Here is a 21,462-nt window from a genome sequence, read left to right as displayed (position 1 = left end):
AAAATAAAGCAACAACAACGAACAATAATCTTAAAGAAAATCAATAAAAGAAAAGTGAATTATGTTGCGTGTTTAAATTTTAAGAAGAGGAAGCAGAAAAAGATTTTCAAATATCTACAAATTATTATTTAAGTGAAATCTGAAATACGATAATTTACTAAATACTAAAATCAATTAATTAAATGGCAAACAGAAAGCAATTTAAATATTGAATTAGAGCATTTGTTACAAATCAATTAACTTGAATTACTATTTACATATTTCAAACAACCTATTACGATTTATTGCCTTTGCTCCACTGTTCCATCTTTAAGCCTTCGCATTGCACTCTCGAATAGAACTCAACCGCAGAGTGCTGAGAAGTAAGCGATTGAAATGGTTTGGCTTGGTTTGGTTGCGTCCAAGCTGCCCATTGTCTACTTCCTTGTCTGCTCACACTCAGAGTTGCCTGCTTTGCCAATTTTCGCACCCTATGCCAATTGCAGCTTGTGTTCCTCACTCCTCAGTCTTCTCTCCTTTTTCCATCCTCCACCGCACATACGCACCGTTAACCTTGCCAAACGACCGCAGTGAGCAGCTCTGCTGCAGTTGCAGCTAATGAAAAGCGAGCACTCTCCTCTACTCACTCCCACTCCGATTCAGTCTCACTCTGACTCGCTCTCTTCGCTTCAATCGCATTGCGAACCGCAGTGAGACGTGTTTAAATTTAGGTTTTGTTAATTTTCGTTTGTTTGTTGTCCGCTGCTGTTGTTGCTGCTGTTGCTATCAGCAGCATGCGCTGATAAGCTCAAAGTTAAAGTCGTCGCGGTCGCTCGTTCAATTTGTAACGAAACATATGTTTGCCTTAAGTGACAGCCGCACTCAAGTTGCCCTCTTTCTTTCTTTTTTTTTATCATTGCTGTTGTTGTTTTATTTTTGTCTCCTTCTCGGCTGATAAGCGTCTCGGTTTGCATTGACTCAGCTGCAACGATGTCCGTTCTGTCCGCTGGCTCACACTTATTGCTACATAACAGTTATGTATGTATGTATCTATGTGTGTACAGTGGTCACTCAGAAGCTCGAACTCTTAGCAATGCTTTCTTTTTACGCACTTTTTTGGATTTCAGAGATTTTTGTGTGCAATGCAGCCATTTGTGAGATATTAAGTTGTATATTTTTGAATGAATTGTTGTTTGAACGTACATTTCAATTTACTGTTATGCATTTAAGATCAAATGTATATTTTTATTTATACTTCAAAAAACAATTTGAATCATTTAAATTGCGCACCATCAAGCGGCGACGTTACGTTTTGTGACAGAAAGCTGCATGTGTCGTTACAAATTGTATATCGAAAGCACCAGTGTATCGTTGTGTTTGCTCTAAATTGTGGTAGATGGCGCTGCCGACTTTCGCCATCGCTTCGATAGCGGGCGCCACTGTCACAACCATATGTATATGTATTTATAAGCCACCGTTAACCATATTTTAATTTGAACATATGCAATTTAATTTAATATTTTGTCAATAAGAGTCAAGAGACAATAATGCATTATATAATATTTTAATTTTTTGTTTTGCTTATGGTATATTTCCTGGCTAAATTTAACGAAACCAGTGCTGTGAAATGTATATGTATATCGCACACAACAGCTGTTTTTGTTAGGGCTTGCGATAGTCAAACATAGATAGGCGCTGCACATACCAAAGCTCTTTTTTTTGATTGTCTCTCTCTCGATATCTGTAACTAAATTTTTTATTCTCGGTTAGTTTTTTGCCGCGGACGGTTCTGCTTGCTGGTTGCTGCTGCGATTAGTGAGCGCGCGTGTTTGTATTTCTAAAAAAAAGAAACAATACTAATATGAAGTGCACGCAATTGGATTAATAAACCACGCAATCACACAGAAATCCACAACAACAAAGCCAAGCGAAATTGTGGAAAAACCGAAGTTAGTCAAAAGCACTCGAAATGGCGTCGCCAACAGCAGCAACAGCAGCAGAAGCAGAAGCAACTAAAACCACAACAACAACAATAACAACAATTCCCAATGGGAATGCAGATTCGGCAAGCGCTGTTTATGCAGAGCAACTGCAGCAACAGGAGGAGCAGCAGCAGCAGCAATCGGTGTTCAACGGTGAATCGAATTGTGAATTGTCTGCTGTGCCGCATTATGGATTGAAACTGAAATTCGATCATGTTTGGCCAGAGAAACGCAATCAGAATCTGCGGCCATCGATAAAACAATCGCTGCCAATGGTTCCACTTGTTTGCAGGTGAGTTGTATTCGACGTTGACGTCGACGTCAGCGCCGCAGTCGCAGATGCTGTGTAAATAATTAATTGAGCCACATAATGCGAAATCAATACCAGGCCTAATAATATATATATAAACTGACTGAACACACAATAACAGGGCTGCCCGTGCGTGTTGCCAAATATAGAGTCAGGTCCTGGCAACACAAACACACATATATATATACGTACATTATATATATGTATATAAATTCTATACTTTTGTTCGCTTGGCGCCAACTAAACGACATTAATTCGCCTGTGTCAAAGGCTCACAGTTAGTGATGGGAGCGTTGCGTGACACGATTCTTAAACGTGACAGTTTTTGAATTGAATAATTATTGTATATATTATTATTATGTTTTTATATTTTACTATGCTAACCTTTACACCTTTAGTGTAATTTGTTTTATAATATTTAAACCGTTCTTTAAATATTGGCAGCCCTAAATTGAATATGGATTACATTTACATATACATTTTGTGCAACTTCAATTGCAACCGAGTCCTTTGATAAGAGCCATATGACCAAACGTACTACGAGTACTACGTCATTTTTGGCTTTTGTAGCAGCCCGCATCAGTTTCAGTGGCGCCACGCCCCAAAATGGTCGACCCCTTTTTGTCTGCCCGCATTGGCGCCAAGTTGGGCGGATGTTAGCGTGTCCTGGCCACATTTGAGGCAGCTTAACATGTTTGCAGTTTGTTTGCCTTGGCTTTACACAAACAATCGACACGACGACAGTCACGAATCCTCAGCTGTTCCATTTATGCACTGCCAACGAGGCAATCAGCGCCAAGTGAACTGACCTATCTGGACGCAAAAGAAAAAAAAAGAAACTTAAATCTGAACATAAACCTAAGCCACCAAATAGTAACAACCCACCCACCCATCCATCCCTTCTCCTTGTTCATGCGGTGCAATGAACTCGCCGACAAACTTGCATTTGCCTCCGAATGTGGGTCAGCATCTTAGACACGGTCGTTTAACTACACATAAAGTAGATAAAAATCTTATGAAGCATCTGTATCTTGAATATTTCATTCAACTTTATGTGTTCGCTATTCTCAAAAAACAAACACTGTCATTGCTTTATTTATCTTTGAACTGACACCTCTGTGCAATATTATCAATCTATCTATCTATCTACCGACCTATCTATCTATCCATCTATGTATCTAGATCTACTTAATATGTTTCGTAATTCGTAATTTTAGTTTTGTAACGCTGACGAGGTTGTATGTATAATATATATATAGAGATAAAATGTTTGGTATTTGTTGTGTTTTTGTTATTCTAATCACTAAACATTTCGGTTGCTAATTGTAGGTAGTTGATAACATAGTCATTGTATCATTTTATTCCTTATCTAAGAATGTAGTGTAGATTTTTGTTTTACCCTTGTCAGCTGAATTACTTTTTGTGGGATCTTATTACAATTATTTAAGCTTAATATGAGTAATATGATTTTGAAGTGTTTTGAACTACCTGGTTTAACCTTAGCCCCGGTGATGTCATTTGGAAACAGTGTTTGTCATCAAATCAGCTATTTATAAAAGCGTCTAGTTGGTTTTAAGTGAAGACTTCTTGCGTTGAATGGACAAATTATTCCTAGAAACACCAACAGATAAGGCTGCCTGGACCCCGGACCCATTGTTATAAGAGGGTATAATAAATTTGTGCAAAAGTATACAAAATAATGCATATCCGACCACCAAATACATACATATATATTCTTGATCAACATCAAAAACCGAGTCAATTTAACCATATCTGTCTGCATGAACAATCCCATATTGGAGTCTTTAAGAGCCGGAGTACAAATTTGAAGTAATTTCACATGATCGATAACTGCTCATCAATCGATACAAATCGATTTCCGTTAGCAATGAAAGCCACACCCTTAAATTGAGTATGAATATACCAATATATATTTGAACAACTGTCTAACAGTTGAGCTTAGGGTATATCCAAGTCGAAATCTCTCAAATATTCTCAAATCATTTCGAATAATCTTATCTTGTCAGCTGTTCAATTATTATAAATTCATTTTGATAAAAAAGAAACCTAAATAGATTACAAAATGCTTTGGCAAATGCGAATGGGCATTGCAAATACTACTATTAGTAAACTACAGGGTCTATTTATAGCCGTTGACTCCGATAAGCTCTCCAGACTGTGACCCAGTTGAAGGAAGGCAACGATTCGCAAATACTGCTGAAAAATTCAGAGCGGATTCGCTTCAGTCATCTCAACAATTTCCGTTTCCTTTTTGCCATTTGGCCATTTGCACCCAATCCAAAATGGCAACATCTTGGATGATTCTCTGCCATGAAAGTAATGTGTGCACTTTTTTTTTATACCTTATCGTCATCATCTCGGTAGTAAATGAAATGTGTTTGCCAAGCGACAAGGTGTGCTTTTTTATACCCAATGCAGAGACCATTTTAATTGGGTTACAAAGCGACTTTCATATTTAAGTGCTTGATCGATACATGACCTGTAAGAATAATCACATTTTGCTGTATAACGATACATTTTCTTCGGTTTCAGTTAACAGTTCAGTTTGCTGTTTTATTCTTGAACTGCATCCTAGGGGTGAATAGTCCTCATCTGAATGGATTGCTGTACACACATTTTTATTTCTTTTTTATTTTTTCCCCTTTTTTCTGCTTTCTTTTATTTTCTTGCCCTCAAATCATCATGCTCATCCAGGCATTCAGTCTGCACTCCCCAAAAGCACTTTTCCTTATTGTTTTTCTATGCCAGGCATTTCAGTTCTTTCACATTTCTTCCGCTCGTCTCCATTGGGAGTTTCTGGGGCTGGCTGCTGTTTAGAGTTTTCTTGTCGCATTTCCTTTTAGTTTCTCGACTTGTCGCATTTTGTTTATTTTTGGCTTTGCTTTTTAGCATCTTTTTTTTTATTTCTGTCTGTAAGACTGAAAAACACCAATTTAAGATGCCTGTGTGCACTACTTGTGTATGGGGCATTTTGATATTTATGGAATTATATATTTAGTATAGGAAAATCGCAGCTCAATGAAAGATTTATAGAACATTTTTTTAATTGGATATACGAGCTGACGAATGAATTAAAAATTAGTGTTTAATTATGGAAATTGTCTTCTAGCCTTTTAAATATTGCCTCAAATAAGAATTTCAAATGAGACCCATGCAAATAGCTCAACTAATTTATATTATTCAATGGATCCATCTGATCTGATCAGTATTTTTACTCTCCTCAAATTTGAATTTGTTGGAATGCATTAGATAATTATTGTTTCTAAGCTAAAAACATATTTTTATGAACTTGCAAATCTAAGAATGAATTTCTATCTTTAATTTTCTGTCCAATTTATATCTCGGTTTCATATTCTGACGCTGTCCATCGCTCTCCTTCTCGTACTCTCACTGACTTTCTCCCTGACCACACAATTTGTTTGCAATTTGTATCCCGATTTCATTTCTAGATTTCTACTGATTTGATTACCATATGCTGTGCACATTTCTTGCTCGAGTCTATTTCTGATTTGAAAATAGCTTTTTAATTGAATTGCCGGCCATTCAAGTGTCCTTCCCGATCCGTAATGCTGACAACATTGCAACACGAAGGGTCGACAGCGAAACTTTGTTAGTTGCAAGTGGGAAACGGCAGGTCAACGTGGCTCAAGTGGGTTTTGAGGGCGGAAAGATAAAAAAGAAAAGAAATGGAAACGACGGCAACGGCGAGGCAAATCGCTTGTGGCAAGTAACAAATGAAGTTGGCAATGTTGCTGTTGCTGTTGCACTTTGCCGGCCAACTGATGGGCGGTTGAATGGATGAAGTGAAATGAATTGAATGACGGGCAGCAAACTGGTGTCAGTTCCACTTGGAATTGACTGCAAACCAATTAAAAGTCTATTTAGATTATTCATTTTAGGGCAGACTGAACCAATTATCGCACAATTCTCTGAGTGTATCATCCAAGAAATGTTTATTTTTATGCATGGAGTTGGGCAAGAATTTTCGGTTTACTATTACTAAATCAATCTCTCAACTTCGTGCAATAAAATGTTTATTTTACGAGTCTTATCGCAATTTGAGTAGCATTTGAATCATGTCTTCAATTTTAAATGGGTTGCATAATTTGTAGAGCAAGCAACTGTTTAGCAATGCTGACAAAGACCTTTGACGATCATATCCTATAAATAAATAAAACCTATTCAAATAGTGTTGTTCGAGACAGTAGCTGCTAACTTTATAATCTGGAAATATATATTTTGTCAAAATCAGATTCGATTCGCCTCCAGTCAAGCAACTAAAAGATCTAAGCAATATATTACAACTTTCTGTTTGTATTCTTTATGCATTTTGTAATATACTGATAAAATTACTTCTATAAATAATTCCTCAATTGGGTAAGTCCACAGAAACAAGAACAAAAAATACTAATGGTTATTTATTTGGTTGGACATAATCCAAGAGACGAATATCCAAAAGATCGTACAATGAATCGTCATGAGAACATTGTCTGCACGGGTTGCAGCAAGCTGGAATTTACGGGTCTCTGCTATCGCTGTCTGAGCTGCCAGGACTTTAATTTGTGTGCAGAGTGCTATGAGCATGATTTCACCAACGCCGAGCATCCGTTCGATCATCCCGTTAAGTGCGTCTACACGCCCGCCGATGTTGAGTTCTATTTTGGCGGTGAATATCTGAATGATCCGCCGCAGAGCTACAGATGTCCCTACTGCAAGCAGTGGGGCTACAATGAGTCCACATTTCTCGAGCACATCTCCGCTGAGCATGCGAACGCCAGCACACTGCTTGTGTCCACAATTATCACACTGTTCGAGCAGCAGCAGGCGGTGCGTCTGTTTCTGGAGGATGAGCAACTGGCGATGTTCGCCTCGACGGCCAAATCTCGAAATGAGCTCATGAATCGCAATGAGGGCTCGCTGGAGTTGTATCTGGAACCGCTCAATCCTAATGGCAGCTATCAACGCGAACGTCAGGTGACCTTTCGCATGGACAAACCCGATGCAGTCGATGTGGCTGACAATGTCACCCTGACCACATCCAGCAGCAACGACAATGTGGATAATAACATTTTCATACCGGATGAGGTGCGACGTCAGCGGCTTGTCCGTCTCCGTCATAGGGCGCAACAGCAGTTGAACTTTGACCCGTCCATGCCGTCATCGGATGTGATGCACTTTACTGAGCTGTTGCCCACCATTCGAGCGAATCGTCCACGCAATGTTCGCATCGTCACCAATCAGGAGCCCAATCCAAGCAGCAATGGTCGCAACATGACTCTCGTTGGTTTCAATGGCGGCGCGGCCAGAACACGCACCCAACGACATCGTCCCGTTCGAATGCAGCTGGAGGGTCGTCCGGCCAGCGCTGGCCGGATGCATGTAGAGCGCTTGAGAGGTGGACCCGGTGCGGGTCTAGCAAATATCACCAATGCGGCTCAACGTCTCTTTGAGCTTAGTGAGCTGTCCACTGACATTCATGGCCAGCTTGAGCGTAATATGCGCTCCGGTGCGATCATGTTGAACACCATCGACGAGGAGGAGGTGGTGGAGGAGCAATGCACACCCGATGCCAACCAGCTGGAGCAGGAAAGTGAACGTTTTCTATGCTATCGCTTTCTGTCCACCGCATCCGTTGCGCCCTGTCCGCATGAAGAGCAATCCTTGTTTTTGGCTCAGCGTGCCGAGTTCGTTGCCCAGCTGTTTGCCTCGGTGCTCTGCGAAGAGGAGCTGACCAGCATTACGCCGCCGTTGGACGAGACGAAGAGAGACTCGTCCAAGTTGCGTAAGCGTTCCGCTGGTGCCGGCGACTGGGAGCTAAATATGAAGCGCACTAAATAATACTAAAACGACATACATTCCTCGATTTTGGTTCGTTTGGCATAAATTTTATAGTTTACCTTCCCTTAACCACAGAATCTTTCGGATCTCGCACAGCCTGATGGCGAAAAAAATTTGCAATTCAAAGTCTTTAATTAAAAACTCACGGATTATATGAAAACGAATCAAATGAAGATGGATTATAAGAAAAGAATCGACAAGTTATCGATCTGTCTTGAAAATGTCTTGGATTTGATTCAAGTCAAGTAAAACACCGCAAACAACAATTAACCAAATGAAAACATATATATCAAGAATCGTTAACTTTGAGTAATGAATTTGATCCAGATCGGGCAACACGTACGGACTCTGCAATAAAATCAAAAATTCAATTTAAAAAAGAGATCAAATATCGATAAGTTGTGTCGATAACTCGTAGAAACCAAGTAACACCCATGGATTAACTGCAACATGTCAAAGAAATACCTTTAATCAGATGCATGTGAATAAAGAATCCCCTAACAAGAATTCACTTGTGCTCATAAGAAATTAGATTACTTTCTGTCGTCCTGTTTTCAGAAACAGTAACTCCAAAGATTTTGACAACTGATATCGTTTGCTTTTAAAAATTAACAATCGATAAGCTATCGATAACTTTTAAGAAAATACAGGACCAAGCGCATCACATCGAAGTCTATCTTTAAAATAACTATTCAGTGTATTCCCAGATTGAAGGCCTCTTCATAAACATATTTGTTTATATTTATCAGAAACTATATCTCAGAATTGATTTTTGGAAATTTAATTTCATTAATAAACTATTGAATTTTATGAAAAATCATCATACTCTTGTTGCCAAAGCTAGCTCACCTTATTATTCAGAAAGTATATAATTGAGCGAATTCTGTCATTTTTATTTATATTTTTTTGAGTGTACTTACAAGCCGGAAACAACGAAAACCCCACTAATTAAAAGTGTCACTAGAGTCACTGCCACAACAATGTTCATAAATAGCTCTGTGATAAGGGCTAACTAAGAAGTCAAGAGCTTTGCCCCCTGCTAATGATGTGGATTGTTTTGAATCAGTGCCATCATTCTTAATTCATCATTTCAATTGCAAAGGCATTAAGCAGTCAACCAGATGGGTAAGGGTAACTCAAAAGTGGCAAGCAGCAAGCAGATATTGCATTACTTAAATTGAAATTAATTGGATAAATGAAATTGAATCGCATCTGCGGCTCTCTTATCTCGTCTGTTGCATGATCCGCAAATCCTCTTTGAGTCAATCATGCGTTCCACGCTTGCTTTGCCTACTGAACCTTGTTTCCCCGCCCCACTTCCCTCTGTGAGTCTGTGCTTGACAACTTTTTAATGAGTTCTTTAAGCTAGCTGGCTGCAGACTGCGGTTATTTTTAATTTAAATGGATTCACTTAAGCTTTTTTATTATTATTATTGCTGTGTGTACAACACATCCATTAAGTCCCATATTGTCTGTCCATATGGAATTAACATTTGCAGTGTACACTTGCCTTCTTGGTATGCACAACACTTGCCCATTAGTCACCCAATAGGTGTGTATTCAAGTGTCACGCCAATTTGGTAGCACTCGATCGAAGCCGTTGTCTATTAAAGAGAGCTAATTGCAGAGGTATATGGATATAGAGAGAGAGCATAAATAATGAGGTTCCCAATTTAGAAATGACTTAAGAATTCAAATGTCGTTTGAGGGGTTTTTAAGTGAATTATATAATAATAATGTGCCAAGAAATATTTCTTCAAAATTATGTTCATTTACATTAATTTGTGTTAAATATGCATATATTTTAAGTTATATTTTTGATTTTAGCTTGATTACAAAGTAAAGCAACCGATTTATATAGTGAGTCTATAAATAACTCTTTTAACTGCTGTGCAGTTGAATTCGGCCTATAATTAGTAATCAAGTTCATAGAACCTGCCAGCTTGATTTCCCATTAAGTGTAATATGGCTCTTAAGGCATACTCTTCTTACAAACATATACTATGTATGAATATACATATACTATATATATATATATATATATACTAGTCAGTAGTCAAACTGGCAACTGGGTTTGGTTTCCGTGCAGCTCACACCTTGGACTTGACTCTGGGCCAACGGCACCACTGAGACACTGACCTTCAAACTGAGACACTGGGTAAAATGTTAAGCTGGCCAAGTGACCATCCCTAAATTCGATATACATACGTATATATATATATATATTTACATATATATGTGTGTGAGAGTGCACACAACAACCCCCAAAGTGACAAGAGAGGCAAACAAAGCAAACCGTTATCCGCAACACATGCCACATATTATTGGGGCCAGGCAAACATTCACGCAGTTGTGACATCATCATCGTCATTATGAAGTGAATCCCAATCTAATTGCCTGTCGCCCTTGACTGATATCGGTTTCCATTTGCTCTTGCAGATATGCGGCCTACTACTGGAAGGTGTCGCGGGAAGGTCGTCGTGTCTACATGGATTACTATTACATGGAGAATGGTAAGCAGATGTATGGTGTGCCCATTGGCGGCATCGGTGGTGGCAGCATTGGACGCGGCTATGCCGGCGAATTCTGTCGCTTTCAAATGCGTCCCGGCATCTATGAGTACAATGTGGTGCAGGCGAATCAGTTTATAGTCACCATTAAGGATCACAAGGGTTGTACCATCTTTCAGAGCCTGCTCTCCAAGTGCAGGTGAGTCGCTTGTTAAATGAAATGATCTAATTTGAATGTTAGATTTTAAGTCTACCCTTAATTGGCCATACTCAATGCTTTCACATGTACTTTGATGTCACTTGCCACGTGCCACGTGCCACATTAAAATCGCACATTTTATCAGCTCCCTTTGATGTTTACACAAACGCATGCATTTATTTATTAATGTTTTATTTACGCTAAACGCTTTTCATAAATGTTTTTTTCTTCGTTGTTATTCTGAAAGCCGTTTTTATTACACGCAACTTGAGGAATTTATATTATTGTTTGTTGAATCAACTGTTTTCTTTCTGCTATTTAGATTATAAGAATTAAAAATAGTTGGTTAATAATATCAGCAATCGAACTGTAAATGATATTTGTTGATTTACATTTTTTCATCAGCTTTTCAATTATACATTTAAAACTATAAAGTGTATTTTGTAGATTATTTTTTTGTTCTAATGAAAATCTTATCTTATTTTTTTTTTGACAAGTTGATGACTCAGACAAATGACAAATGTATATATAACTATTTAGTTTCTTCTACAACTTGTGATAACTAAATCTAATCTAAATCTAAATCTACCCCTACGTGTACAAGTCTAGCTAATTTACTTCAAGTACCTTTTCCATAAGCTGCACAAACAAATTTACTACATCATAATGGTTCTGGGGATTCATTTATAATCGGCCTGCGCCAAAATTGAATGCCAATGACAAAGAATTTGATTTATAATTTCACAATATGATATTTTTCTCTCATTTTTGCTGCACCCACCAAATATATAAAACACTCTCGTCAACAAACAACAACAACAATCTCTGTAAACACGTTTTGAATCTGGGAAATGGAAACCATGAACGAACTTTTCTCTATATACATTTTTGGGATTGTTTTGCTTTTGGGATTCGATTTGGTTTGCTTTGCTTTTGCGCGCTAATCAACATTCCATTCATAAATGCAAAAAAAAAAAAAAAAAAAACTATCCATCAATATATATATATATATATAAAGCACAAAATCAATCAAGGCAAAGCCCAACAACAACGATGCAGAGGCCGATGAGGCCGAAGCACAGAAATCTAAATGTCAACTGCCCAATTGCAGCAGTCGTTCCAGGCAGCCGCTCAGTGCCTGGCACTCCAACATCGAGGACGCCCGCTGCAGCTATACGGGTTTATATCCACGCTCATGGACCGAATACGATCTGTCGCATTATGGCGTACGTTTGATCTGTCGCCAGATCTCGCCGGTCATTCCACACGACTACAAGGAGTCCAGTCTGCCCTGTGCCGTCTTTGTGTGGTCAGCCCAAAATGTGTGCGATCATGAGCGCAAGGTATCGATTACGTTCACCTTCAAGAACGGCACCGGCAACAAGAAACAGGATGGAGAGGGCAATGCCGAGTCGCAGCTCATTAGCGAGGGCAATGCCAAGGGCGTGGCTATTAGGCAGACAATTGGCGACATGCCCTGCAGTTACAATCTCGCCTGTCGCGTTCTGCCCGAGATTAGCATCACGCGCTGTCCTCAGTTCGATCCGGCTGGCAATGGTGAGCAGCTGTGGATGCAGCTCAAGGAGCACGGTCAGCTCAGCGAACAACCCACTGCGGAGAGTCTCAAGAGTGAGTACAATATATATTTATATATATATATGAATAATTTTAAACCAATTCGAAATAATTACCACAGCGAAGGACATTGGTGTCGCCGTCTGCGCACATTTGGCTCTCAAGCCAAAGACCTCGCATGATTTGGAGTTCGTTCTGGCCTGGGATATGCCAAAAATACAATTTCCACGCAAACTGCAAACGCACACGCGTTACTATACCAAATATTTTGATGATAGCGGCGAATCGGGTCCCAGGATATGCGAATATGCGCTGAAGCACTATGCCAGCTGGGAGCGACTCATCGATGCCTGGCAGCGTCCCATTCTCAATGATGAGTAGGTCTCAAATTCATTGGTCGCTGTTTAACTAGAGAATTATAGGATTACTTAAATCTAAGTCTTAAATTCTCTCTTCTTCTTCTGTTCATAAGACTATAATGATTCCAAAATTGAAGTAATCTCTAAAATCTCTTATTTGCAAGCGACCATTGTATTATGTACTGAATTATGATAACTAGTCAGATATCAAATACAATTTTCATTCACAGCGGCTTGCCCGATTGGTATAAATGTGCTATATTTAATCAGCTGTATTTCATCTCGGATGGCGGCACATTGTGGCTCAAGTGCGACACGTCGCTGGGCAAACCGTTGGCCTTTGATGATCCGCGTTTGGCATATGGTCGCTTTGGCTATCTGGAGGGTCATGAATATCGCATGTATAATACATACGATGTACATTTCTATGCATCGCCTGCTTTGGCCCATCTCTGGCCCAACTTGCAAGTGAGTTTGCAGTATGACTTCAAGGATGCGATTGCTGCTGAGCTCAGTGATACACGCAAAATGCTGTACGATGGCAAGGTGATGCCGCGGAAAGTCAAGAACTGTGTGCCACACGATCTCGGTGATCCCGACGAAGGTAAGTTGCCAAACATAATATCCTTATATCAGTTTATTACAATTATTATTATAACCATCTTATAGAACCGTTCACGCTTATCAACTGCTATAATATACACGATGTGAACGAGTGGAAGGATCTCAATACCAAGTTTGTGCTGCAGGTCTATAGAGACTACTATGTGCTGAATGAACTGGCCCAGGCCCAGGCGGATAATGCCAGCAAGTTCAGTTCCATTGAGTTTATCGACAAGGAGAGTTTGTATGAGCTTTACACGCAGGACAACAAGCGCAAGAACTCAGCGGATGAAAAGCAGCGTAAACATCTTAAAAGCCTAATAGTATTAATTATATCGAATATCTAATGAATTATTTTTCATAAACTTGCAGAGAATCGAAAGTCGGCTTCGATGTACATCAATGAGACGAATGGCAAGGTATATCTCATGGATGCTATGAGCTATCTGAAGGCAATGTACGGCGCCTGTAAGGCCATTATGGAACGCACCATTGAGTATGACAAGGATAACGATGGACTCATTGAGAACACCAAAATGCCGGATCAGACATACGACTCTTGGGTCATGGATGGGCCAAGTGCGTATTGTGCTGGCCTCTGGCTGGCTGCGCTGCAAACCATGTCTGTAATGGCAACGCTTCTGGATCAGCCCAACGATTGCCTGCGCTACCAGGACATCTTGGAGAGGGGCAAGAATTCGCTCGAGGAGAAGCTCTGGAATGGCAGCTATTATCGTTTCGATCAATCGCATAATCATCGCGATACAATTATGGCCGATCAGCTATGTGGCCATTGGTATTTAAAGTCCTGCGGATTTGACTATGAAATCTATCCCAAAGAGAATGTACGCACCGCTCTAAAACGCATATACGACAACAATGTGATGGGCTTTCATGAAGGCAACATTGGAGCGGCCAATGGCTTCATAGCGAATGCCAACGAGCCATCAAAGCCGGGCCATGTGGACAACAGCAATATCCAGGCCGAGGAGGTGTGGCCGGGCGTTGTGTACGCATTGGCTGCCACCATGATACAGGAAGGCATGTTCGAGGAGGCCTTCCAGACGGCGGGCGGCATGTACAAGACCATTTCACAGCGGATCGGCATGAATTTTGAAACCCCAGAGGCGCTATATGGCGAGAAACGTTATCGATCCATTGGCTACATGCGACCCTTGAGCATTTGGTCCATGCAGGTGGCCTGGGAGCGACGCAGGGCGCTACGTGACTAAATTGCACAGTACAATCTACAATCTATAACTAGTTGATTTACCTACCTATACACTACCGCTACCAACCAAAGATATTTCTAAGTTGTCACAAAGAGGTTCTTAGCTTTTAGTTTTTTGTGGTCGCAACTTTATCGAGCTTATTTGGCGATTCTGAGAACGCCCAATTCATTAAATGGTATTGATATGTTTAAGCAAAAGCTTTATATTTATGTATTTCTAAACTATGTTCAATCAGGTTGCCTGTTTTCAATGTCTTCTCTAGCTACTAAGTCTAAGTCAAGCAGTCACAAATCAAAAGATGGGCACTTGCCAACCGCTCGGCTCTGTTTCAAGTACAATTATTGAATGGTATTCATAAAGATAGCACAAAACGTATTTAAATGTTAGCTAAGCATGTTGTTTAAATTTACTCACGCATTATAATGTTTCATTAACTATATATATATATATATAAATGTGTATTTATGTCTTCAAAATAAGTTATTCAAATACTTAAAAAGTTGCTGTCTAAATAAATTGCGTGGAAAAACCAATATACAAATATGGAAAACCAAACCACCAGCTCCTGCTTTCCAAAACATTTCTTCTTTTATCAACAAAATATAGAAAATGAAAACAAAAAATAAATATATATCTATAAATCAGTCGCTATATTATATCCTGATCTAGCAGTGCTTCTAGCTGCTCAACTGCTGTTTATCTGATGCCGGCAGTGGTGCTTCACGGGAATGGCTCCATTGTTGCAGAAACTTTTCATACTCCCGCAAGCTGCGACATAGGATGACCAGTGACGAGGGTCTACAACCAAGTGAAGCCAGCTCCTCCATGCGCTGCTGTGTGGTCTTTAGGCTATGGCATAAAATGCGCGGCACCTGAGCAATTTCAAAGCGCGTGAATTTGGCCTCATTAAGCAAATAGTCCAACACTTCCTTGATCTGAAAGAAATATAAACTTTAAAATATATTTTAAAATTAAATATGTATTCTCTTGGACCTTTGTCACGCGTACTGTATGCACTTGCGGATGCCTGTCCATAATGGCCTTGGCTTCAGTAACACTAAAACCCAAGCGATGCGCCACATATTCTACAACTGAAGAGAACTCGCCCAACACTTGCAACTCGTCCAGGGAAAGCTTCAAAGAACTGCGGATTTTCAGTTTTTACCTAAAGTTCACACAAACGATTATACTCACCGCTGTAGGATTGGTTCCGGACAACGCACCATCCAAGGCATTATTTTATCCTTCTTGGCCCGCTGGGCTCGCTCTAAGCGCAGCTCCACCGATTTGGGTGTATAGCGAAAGGCCCATAGATCTTTCAGTATGTTGATGGGCGACACATTGTAATGAATCATGTGCTGTAAGTTCTTCTCGAACATTTCATACGGCATTTCCAGTATGAACAGTCGTTTCGACAGATATTTGGTTACAATCTCCGGTTTAACTTCCAGCGTCTCGCTGATGTAGTAGACGCGATTCTTTTGTGCAATTTCGCTTGTTTCCGCATTTAGGGCGCTCACCAGCTTGCGGAGGCGTGGCACCGTTAATCGCAGAAAGGGCACAAAGTGGTTGATATCACGCATATGCATTGTCTTGATTAGACTCAGTTTGAGCTCCAGCCGCTCTAGAAACGATAATGCATTCAGTTTAGACTTAAGAATTAAGGCAAGTTACTATTTACTCTGATCCAAAGCCAGCAGCCAGGGATATTCCAAAAAGCTCTGCTTGTTTACGCCCTCCAATTGAAGCGTGTCCAGCGTATGTATTAAACTGCGATTACGATAGCTGCGATGCACTTGCTCATCGTTCACAATGCGCTGCACTTCGTCATCTGTTAGCCGGAAACGTTCGCGTAGCGCTGAAATTAATACGGCAATGGGGCTGCCAGTTTCGAGCTCCGTACGATACGGCACATATTCATTGTCAGCCTCGCTGGTAGTGCCTAGCATCGCATGGTTGCTAATCCTGGCCGTAGTTGCAAGATCCGGTTTCGTCTTCGATCTCGTGTGGCCATCGTATTCGTATTGTGTAAACAGCGGCCTACGTGCATTTGGCGTTGTTTTTGCGAGTAGAGGTGTTGCCGTATGTAGCTGCAGTTTTAGACCACATTCCAAGCTGCGCGCCAGATTGCGCAACATATTTCAAGTATTGCTGTGTTCTGTATTTGTAGTAATTAGTTGACTCAAGTATTATAAACAATTCGTACGTGCTGAAAATCGACGAACAGCTGTTTAATGCACAGTGTTGCCACTAGGACTGCGATCTGGCAAGGTACGGCAGAGGAAACTATCGGTATGTCAACGATATTACCGAGTATATCGATATCGATAATTAACATCACTAATTGGCATATATCAGCGCGCAATTGAAATCGGCATGGAAAAGCATTCAGTCACATTTCAATTTGAATTGAGTAAACTTAGATAATACATCCTTTTAATTTTATTAAGTCCCATTTCAAATGTTTATTTTCGTATTTGACTTTATTGAAAAAAATACTGTTTTCAAACACTGTTTTCTGATCAACAAACTGTTACAAACAAGTTGAGACATTTACATAACTCATGAAATATGTATCACAATAATTCCATTATCCTTCAAATGGACCAAAGTAAACAGAAACAATTGGAAAATCTAAAGTTAAAGCAATTTGAAACAAACATTGAAAGCAAATCATTTACTCCACATCAATATCCTTGGTGACGCGGCCCACCCAGTAGACAAAGCCAGTTTGCACCACAGTAGCCATGAACTTGACATTGCCCTTGTAACCCGCTGGTGGAGTCCAGGCAAAGGTGACACCGCTCAGTGGGCTGCCCTTGACTGCCTTCAAGTGGGTCAGAGAATCCTAAAATGATATGATCTCATTATTAGCTTTGAAATCAATAGTATTTTGCCCTCTTAAGCTTGCCTGTTTTCCCGAGCAGTCCAATGTCTGGGAGTGCTCAGCGTCGACAACCTGGAATTGTCCAACTACACGATTTTGACCATCGCGAGCCTGAATCAAGAAGCCCAAGAACTCAGCGCCTCCCAAAGTCAACGTCAGCTGCTGGTCACCGCGCACATGTGATGGGCCAGAGAAACTGTATGGTGGCTTGCTGGTCTGCAGCTCAGCTCCATGCTGCGGCGTCAGATCGCGACAGGCAGCCTTTGGAGCACCTTCGGAGTAGGCATTAACGCTCACAGCCAAACAAGCGGCAATCAAAAGCAAACGGAACATCGTTTCTAGAATATTAAAAAATATAAAGATTTGTTTTATGAGAGAGTTATCATTATTTTAATAATGTAATGTTGAAGTACATATTCAAAGAACTGGTTTTAATTGATTGGGAATTATTTATTTGAACAGTCTGAAATGCTTTGAAAATGAGTTGGACAAATTAAGAATATGTTCTTTAAAAGTTATACTTTAATAATTCCCAGTTAAGCAGTCAAACTAAAAAAATAATACGATTATTTTTGTTTACTCTTTTTTTTATATAAAACTTATTGGAAATCATTTATATTTTAATTGAACAAAGTAACGGCAATTGTCCTTAGAAGAAGATCTTTTGATTTAATAAATGTTTTCCAAATGTATTCACTTTTTCTTTGTTCTCTCTATCTACATTCTATATTGTCCTAGTTTTAAGTCCTTCTTGCAATTAATCTTTTAATCAAAATGTTTTTAGTTTGTTTATTTTCATATAATTATGCAGATAATTGCAAATACAAGTTTTGACTAATTAAGCAATTAACATTTGCACTGAAGTGCGACTTTTTCAAATGTTGTGGTTTTTTTTTCAATGAATTAACCTTGGCAAGCTTGATTTTGTTGTCGAGTTGTGTGGCTACATGTAGTTTTTTTAAACATTATATCTCCATATTGCATTTGAAATTTATGTGTAGATTCAAAACCAAAACCCGCCTATTCGATTTGTCAACGATTGTTTGCCTATGCAGTTTGTACAGCTGGCGTTTGGCCTTGAATAATTGGACCCGTTCCCAAATGCCAATTTAAAGCCGGTAACAAAAGAAGAGCTTTAAGACCGTGCAAGGCTCAAATCATGTTTAAGAATTATGACACGTGTTGTTCGTAAACCCTTGGAAGAAGTATAAGTATAAAAAGATACCACATATGTTGATATAATAATCATTTTGGCCAGGTTGCATTTGCATGCTGATTAAAAGAGCTTTAGAAAAAAATCAAATAACTGGTTTATGGACCTATTCGAAATTCGAATAAAAAACAAACCAGTTTCCAGTACATTTATTTAACTAATCGGTGAACTGGGTTTGGGACAACAAATCATATTGTTTATTGCGCTAATAGTTGAACAGGCAAAACGTGAGGGGGAAATGTTTCAATTGCGCATAACATTTCCTGTAAGCGTTTGAACCTATGTATGATCGCTTCAAGTTCAAGGCAACGAAGTGTTTCATGTTACACGTTTCAACAATTCAGCCTCTGATTGATCTACGATCCTATTGAAAGCATCCAATTCACACGCCGACGCAGTCGAGCATTTAAGACCTTGTCGATGCTTAAAGAAATATACAAAAAAATGTGTCAAGCCAGTTTGGCTCTGTACTTTACCACACTCTGTGCCATACCTCATTTCTGAGTATTTTTTTTCTTCTTATATACATGTACCTGTACAAATATATTAACATATATCTTGCTATATGTTAAAGTTCAGCATTGAACAAGTTGTCGTTGGCGTTTTGTCTAGCAACATTAATGTGTTGTCTTTTTCTTGTTTTTGGTGCTTGATTATTTACAATAGTATTTCTGTGCCTTTGTCGAACCGGTTGCTTTATTTATTTAAAAATAAAAACTCATTGGTTCCACATACATATGTATTGTCTTCTCCCAAAACCTCAATTGTCGGATTTTGTAATGTATAATAAAAAAAATAAATATATATTTATACATATACACATATTATGCTGTTCATTGAAGCTTGAAACACGCTTTTCAGTTCATCATCTTTAAATATGAAAATCGAATAACCATTGTTTAATGTCACGCAATTTGTAAATGTGAAAAACTGTGAAAACAATGAGATTATTAATTACAGAAAAATTACAAGAGAATGCAAAAACAGAAAATGAAAATGTTTTGAATACTTTTAAATGGCAGCTATCTTAGGGCGTCAGCTTTTAAAACAAGTAAATTGCATTAGTTATTCCAATCAGTTTTAGTATCCTTAGTTTTTTATTGAATTATTAATTTATGTTTATGGCACTGCACATTGGTTAAGTAATGTCGATTAATCCGTTACCTACCGTATAAAAACAAGGAAACAACACGGCACAAACGAAAAACTGGAAATGAGCTGAAAATTCTACAACAGCTGCCTATTTATACAAAAATCAATATAAAGCTAGCTGCAAGCCGGTCCACATAAACTTTAATTAACAATAGTGGCTTTATACAAAATCAACAACACACATTTAAAGACCGGTCAAAGCTGAGCTTTGTCCAAAAGCTAGTCTCAAAGAGCGTAAAATTGGCAAGCTCAAAGCTCAGTCGTTTGAATGGTATAAGGAATACTAATGTTAGAGTGTATCTCTATGACAGTTATAGCCAATAACTCAAATGCTAAACGCTGACTAATGGCTCTGCTCGAAAAAAAATAATGCTAAGCAATTAGCAACAATATAATTTCAATATTGTTGCTTGCTTAGTAGCAACAATAATAAATAAATGTCACGCATTTCAATTGAAAAGATCAATAGAAAATTGTGCCAATCTTGTAAAGCTGAGTCAGCTTGAAAGTAGATCAAATCTCTGTTTATTTGTTAATAGTTAGTTAAAAGCATAATGTTTTTAATAGTCCTAAACTGAACTGTATCTCAATACAGTCGAACTTCCGTATACCATGAAGCTGTTCTAATATATGCATATTGATTTCAAGTACACATTTAGTTTGTGAATATTTTGGGAATTCCCAAAAGTTTAGAATCAAAATAGAATTTGTTAATAGAGGTAAATCGAACACTCGAAGAGATGAGGATCAACCTATATTGTATATACGTTAATCTTTACATGTATTAGAAAGTTTAATTGAGAATGGAAAATAGATGAGTTTGCCCCACACTAAAATGATTGCTTATTTGAAATAAAAGTGGAAAAATCAGTCATTATAGTAGAATTGATTTTCTCATCCTTTGAAAATGCATTCGGAAATGATTCGGTAATCGGCAATCGACTGATTGGGTCTACCCTGCCACTAGAGTTGTCTTATGATTCCATTCATCTGTCATTTCAACAATATAGCAAGCAAAATATTCTCTTTACCAATTTGAAAGTAAGCTGTTTTTATTAACCTTATAACATGGGAGCGGAGCAATCCGCTTTCTTGGCTTGCACACAAACGGGCAAACATGAGGAGCCCGTCAAGATGTCCAATTCGGAAAAGTTTTTTCAACTCTATTTCGAAAAAATGCCAGACCCGCATACTGGACCCGTAACAGAGGCGCTGCTGCATTTAATTAGCCATATGCAGCAGCAGAATTTGGGTACGTTGTTTGAGAATATATCAAGTCAGCGCTAATCAAATTCAAATATAGAAGAACAAGAGAAGTATACAGGATACGAACACGATGAGTTTGATGATGGAGAGCTGGATATTGATATGATGTCCGAGGAAGAGATTGCTGTTGATCCCTTGTCTGACACAGATATAAGCATTGAATCCAGTTCTACTTTATATAATCTACATAATGAGGATAGCGACTTTGAGATTATTCCATTGGAGTTTGTTGACTTGCAGCCGATAGAATATCCCAATACAGAAGATCTCGAAATTGAATGGGAACAAGACTTTGTTATTAATGTTGCCGACTTAAGTGAGGAATAAATGGGGATA

General features: G+C 38.9%; 5 protein-coding genes across 6 annotated transcripts; 3 read left to right on the top strand and 2 right to left on the bottom strand.

The window, feature by feature from the left end:
- Positions 1-1,742: 1,742 nt before the first annotated feature.
- LOC6562771 (non-lysosomal glucosylceramidase) lies at positions 1,743-15,181 on the top strand. 2 transcript variants are annotated; one of them, XM_032736477.1, is made up of 7 exons: positions 1,743-2,253; positions 10,570-10,839; positions 11,951-12,468; positions 12,536-12,791; positions 13,004-13,377; positions 13,443-13,676; positions 13,749-15,181. In XM_032736477.1, the coding sequence occupies exons 1-7, from the start codon at positions 1,949-1,951 to the stop codon at positions 14,606-14,608; spliced, it is 2,817 nt and encodes a 938-aa protein (XP_032592368.1). In that variant the 5' UTR covers positions 1,743-1,948; the 3' UTR covers positions 14,609-15,181. The 2 variants fall into 2 exon arrangements, with proteins under 2 accessions (XP_032592368.1, XP_032592367.1); XM_032736476.2 differs by having other exon boundaries at positions 11,858-12,468; positions 13,749-15,100.
- Positions 6,679-8,887, top strand: LOC6562770. Its single transcript, XM_001988725.3, has one exon. It carries the CDS (start codon positions 6,703-6,705, stop codon positions 8,128-8,130), a length of 1,428 nt encoding a protein of 475 aa, XP_001988761.2. The 5' UTR covers positions 6,679-6,702; the 3' UTR covers positions 8,131-8,887.
- LOC6562772 (transcription termination factor, mitochondrial) lies at positions 15,181-16,863 on the bottom strand. Its single transcript, XM_001988727.3, has 4 exons — positions 16,290-16,863; positions 15,803-16,232; positions 15,602-15,752; positions 15,181-15,543 (listed from the first exon to the last, which is right to left on the bottom strand). The coding sequence occupies exons 1-4, from the start codon at positions 16,744-16,746 to the stop codon at positions 15,286-15,288; spliced, it is 1,296 nt and encodes a 431-aa protein (XP_001988763.1). The 5' UTR covers positions 16,747-16,863; the 3' UTR covers positions 15,181-15,285.
- Positions 16,864-17,072: 209 nt separating this feature from the next.
- Positions 17,073-19,922, bottom strand: LOC6562773 (defense protein l(2)34Fc). The gene is made up of 3 exons (XM_032736478.2): positions 19,877-19,922; positions 17,520-17,833; positions 17,073-17,456 (listed from the first exon to the last, which is right to left on the bottom strand). Exons 2-3 carry the CDS (start codon positions 17,826-17,828, stop codon positions 17,286-17,288), a joined length of 480 nt encoding a protein of 159 aa, XP_032592369.1. The 5' UTR covers positions 17,829-17,833; positions 19,877-19,922; the 3' UTR covers positions 17,073-17,285.
- Positions 19,923-20,902: 980 nt separating this feature from the next.
- Positions 20,903-21,453, top strand: LOC6562774. The gene is made up of 2 exons (XM_001988729.3): positions 20,903-21,112; positions 21,164-21,453. The coding sequence occupies exons 1-2, from the start codon at positions 20,929-20,931 to the stop codon at positions 21,451-21,453; spliced, it is 474 nt and encodes a 157-aa protein (XP_001988765.1). The 5' UTR covers positions 20,903-20,928.
- The last annotated feature ends 9 nt before the right edge of the window (positions 21,454-21,462 follow it).

Source organism: Drosophila grimshawi, unplaced genomic scaffold (genome assembly GCF_018153295.1).
Source record: "Drosophila grimshawi isolate 15287-2541.00 unplaced genomic scaffold, ASM1815329v1 contig_1377, whole genome shotgun sequence".
Taxonomy (NCBI): Eukaryota; Metazoa; Arthropoda; class Insecta; order Diptera; family Drosophilidae; genus Drosophila; species Drosophila grimshawi.
The sequence above is the reverse complement of the archived record's forward strand: the minus strand, read 5'-3'. Positions and strand labels throughout refer to the sequence as shown.

Bases quoted from the DNA above. Each gene is read 5' to 3' on its own strand.
- LOC6562771 (XM_032736476.2), top strand. From the start codon at position 1,949: ATGGCGTCGCCAACAGCAGCAACAGCAGCAGAAGCAGAAGCAACTAAA. The intron at 12,469-12,535 runs GTGAGTACAATA...TAATTACCACAG, and splicing joins CACTGCGGAGAGTCTCAAGA to CGAAGGACATTGGTGTCGCC. The intron at 13,677-13,748 runs GTAAACATCTTA...ATAAACTTGCAG, and splicing joins CTCAGCGGATGAAAAGCAGC to AGAATCGAAAGTCGGCTTCG.
- LOC6562770 (XM_001988725.3), top strand. From the start codon at position 6,703: ATGGTTATTTATTTGGTTGGACATAATCCAAGAGACGAATATCCAAAA.
- LOC6562772 (XM_001988727.3), bottom strand. From the start codon at position 16,746: ATGTTGCGCAATCTGGCGCGCAGCTTGGAATGTGGTCTAAAACTGCAG. The intron at 16,233-16,289 runs GTAAATAGTAAC...TATCGTTTCTAG, and splicing joins GCTGCTGGCTTTGGATCAGA to AGCGGCTGGAGCTCAAACTG. The intron at 15,544-15,601 runs GTCCAAGAGAAT...TATTTCTTTCAG, and splicing joins ATACAGTACGCGTGACAAAG to ATCAAGGAAGTGTTGGACTA.
- LOC6562773 (XM_032736478.2), bottom strand. From the start codon at position 17,828: ATGTTCCGTTTGCTTTTGATTGCCGCTTGTTTGGCTGTGAGCGTTAAT. The intron at 17,457-17,519 runs GCAAGCTTAAGA...ATATCATTTTAG, and splicing joins TGGACTGCTCGGGAAAACAG to GATTCTCTGACCCACTTGAA.
- LOC6562774 (XM_001988729.3), top strand. From the start codon at position 20,929: ATGGGAGCGGAGCAATCCGCTTTCTTGGCTTGCACACAAACGGGCAAA. The intron at 21,113-21,163 runs GTACGTTGTTTG...ATTCAAATATAG, and splicing joins TATGCAGCAGCAGAATTTGG to AAGAACAAGAGAAGTATACA.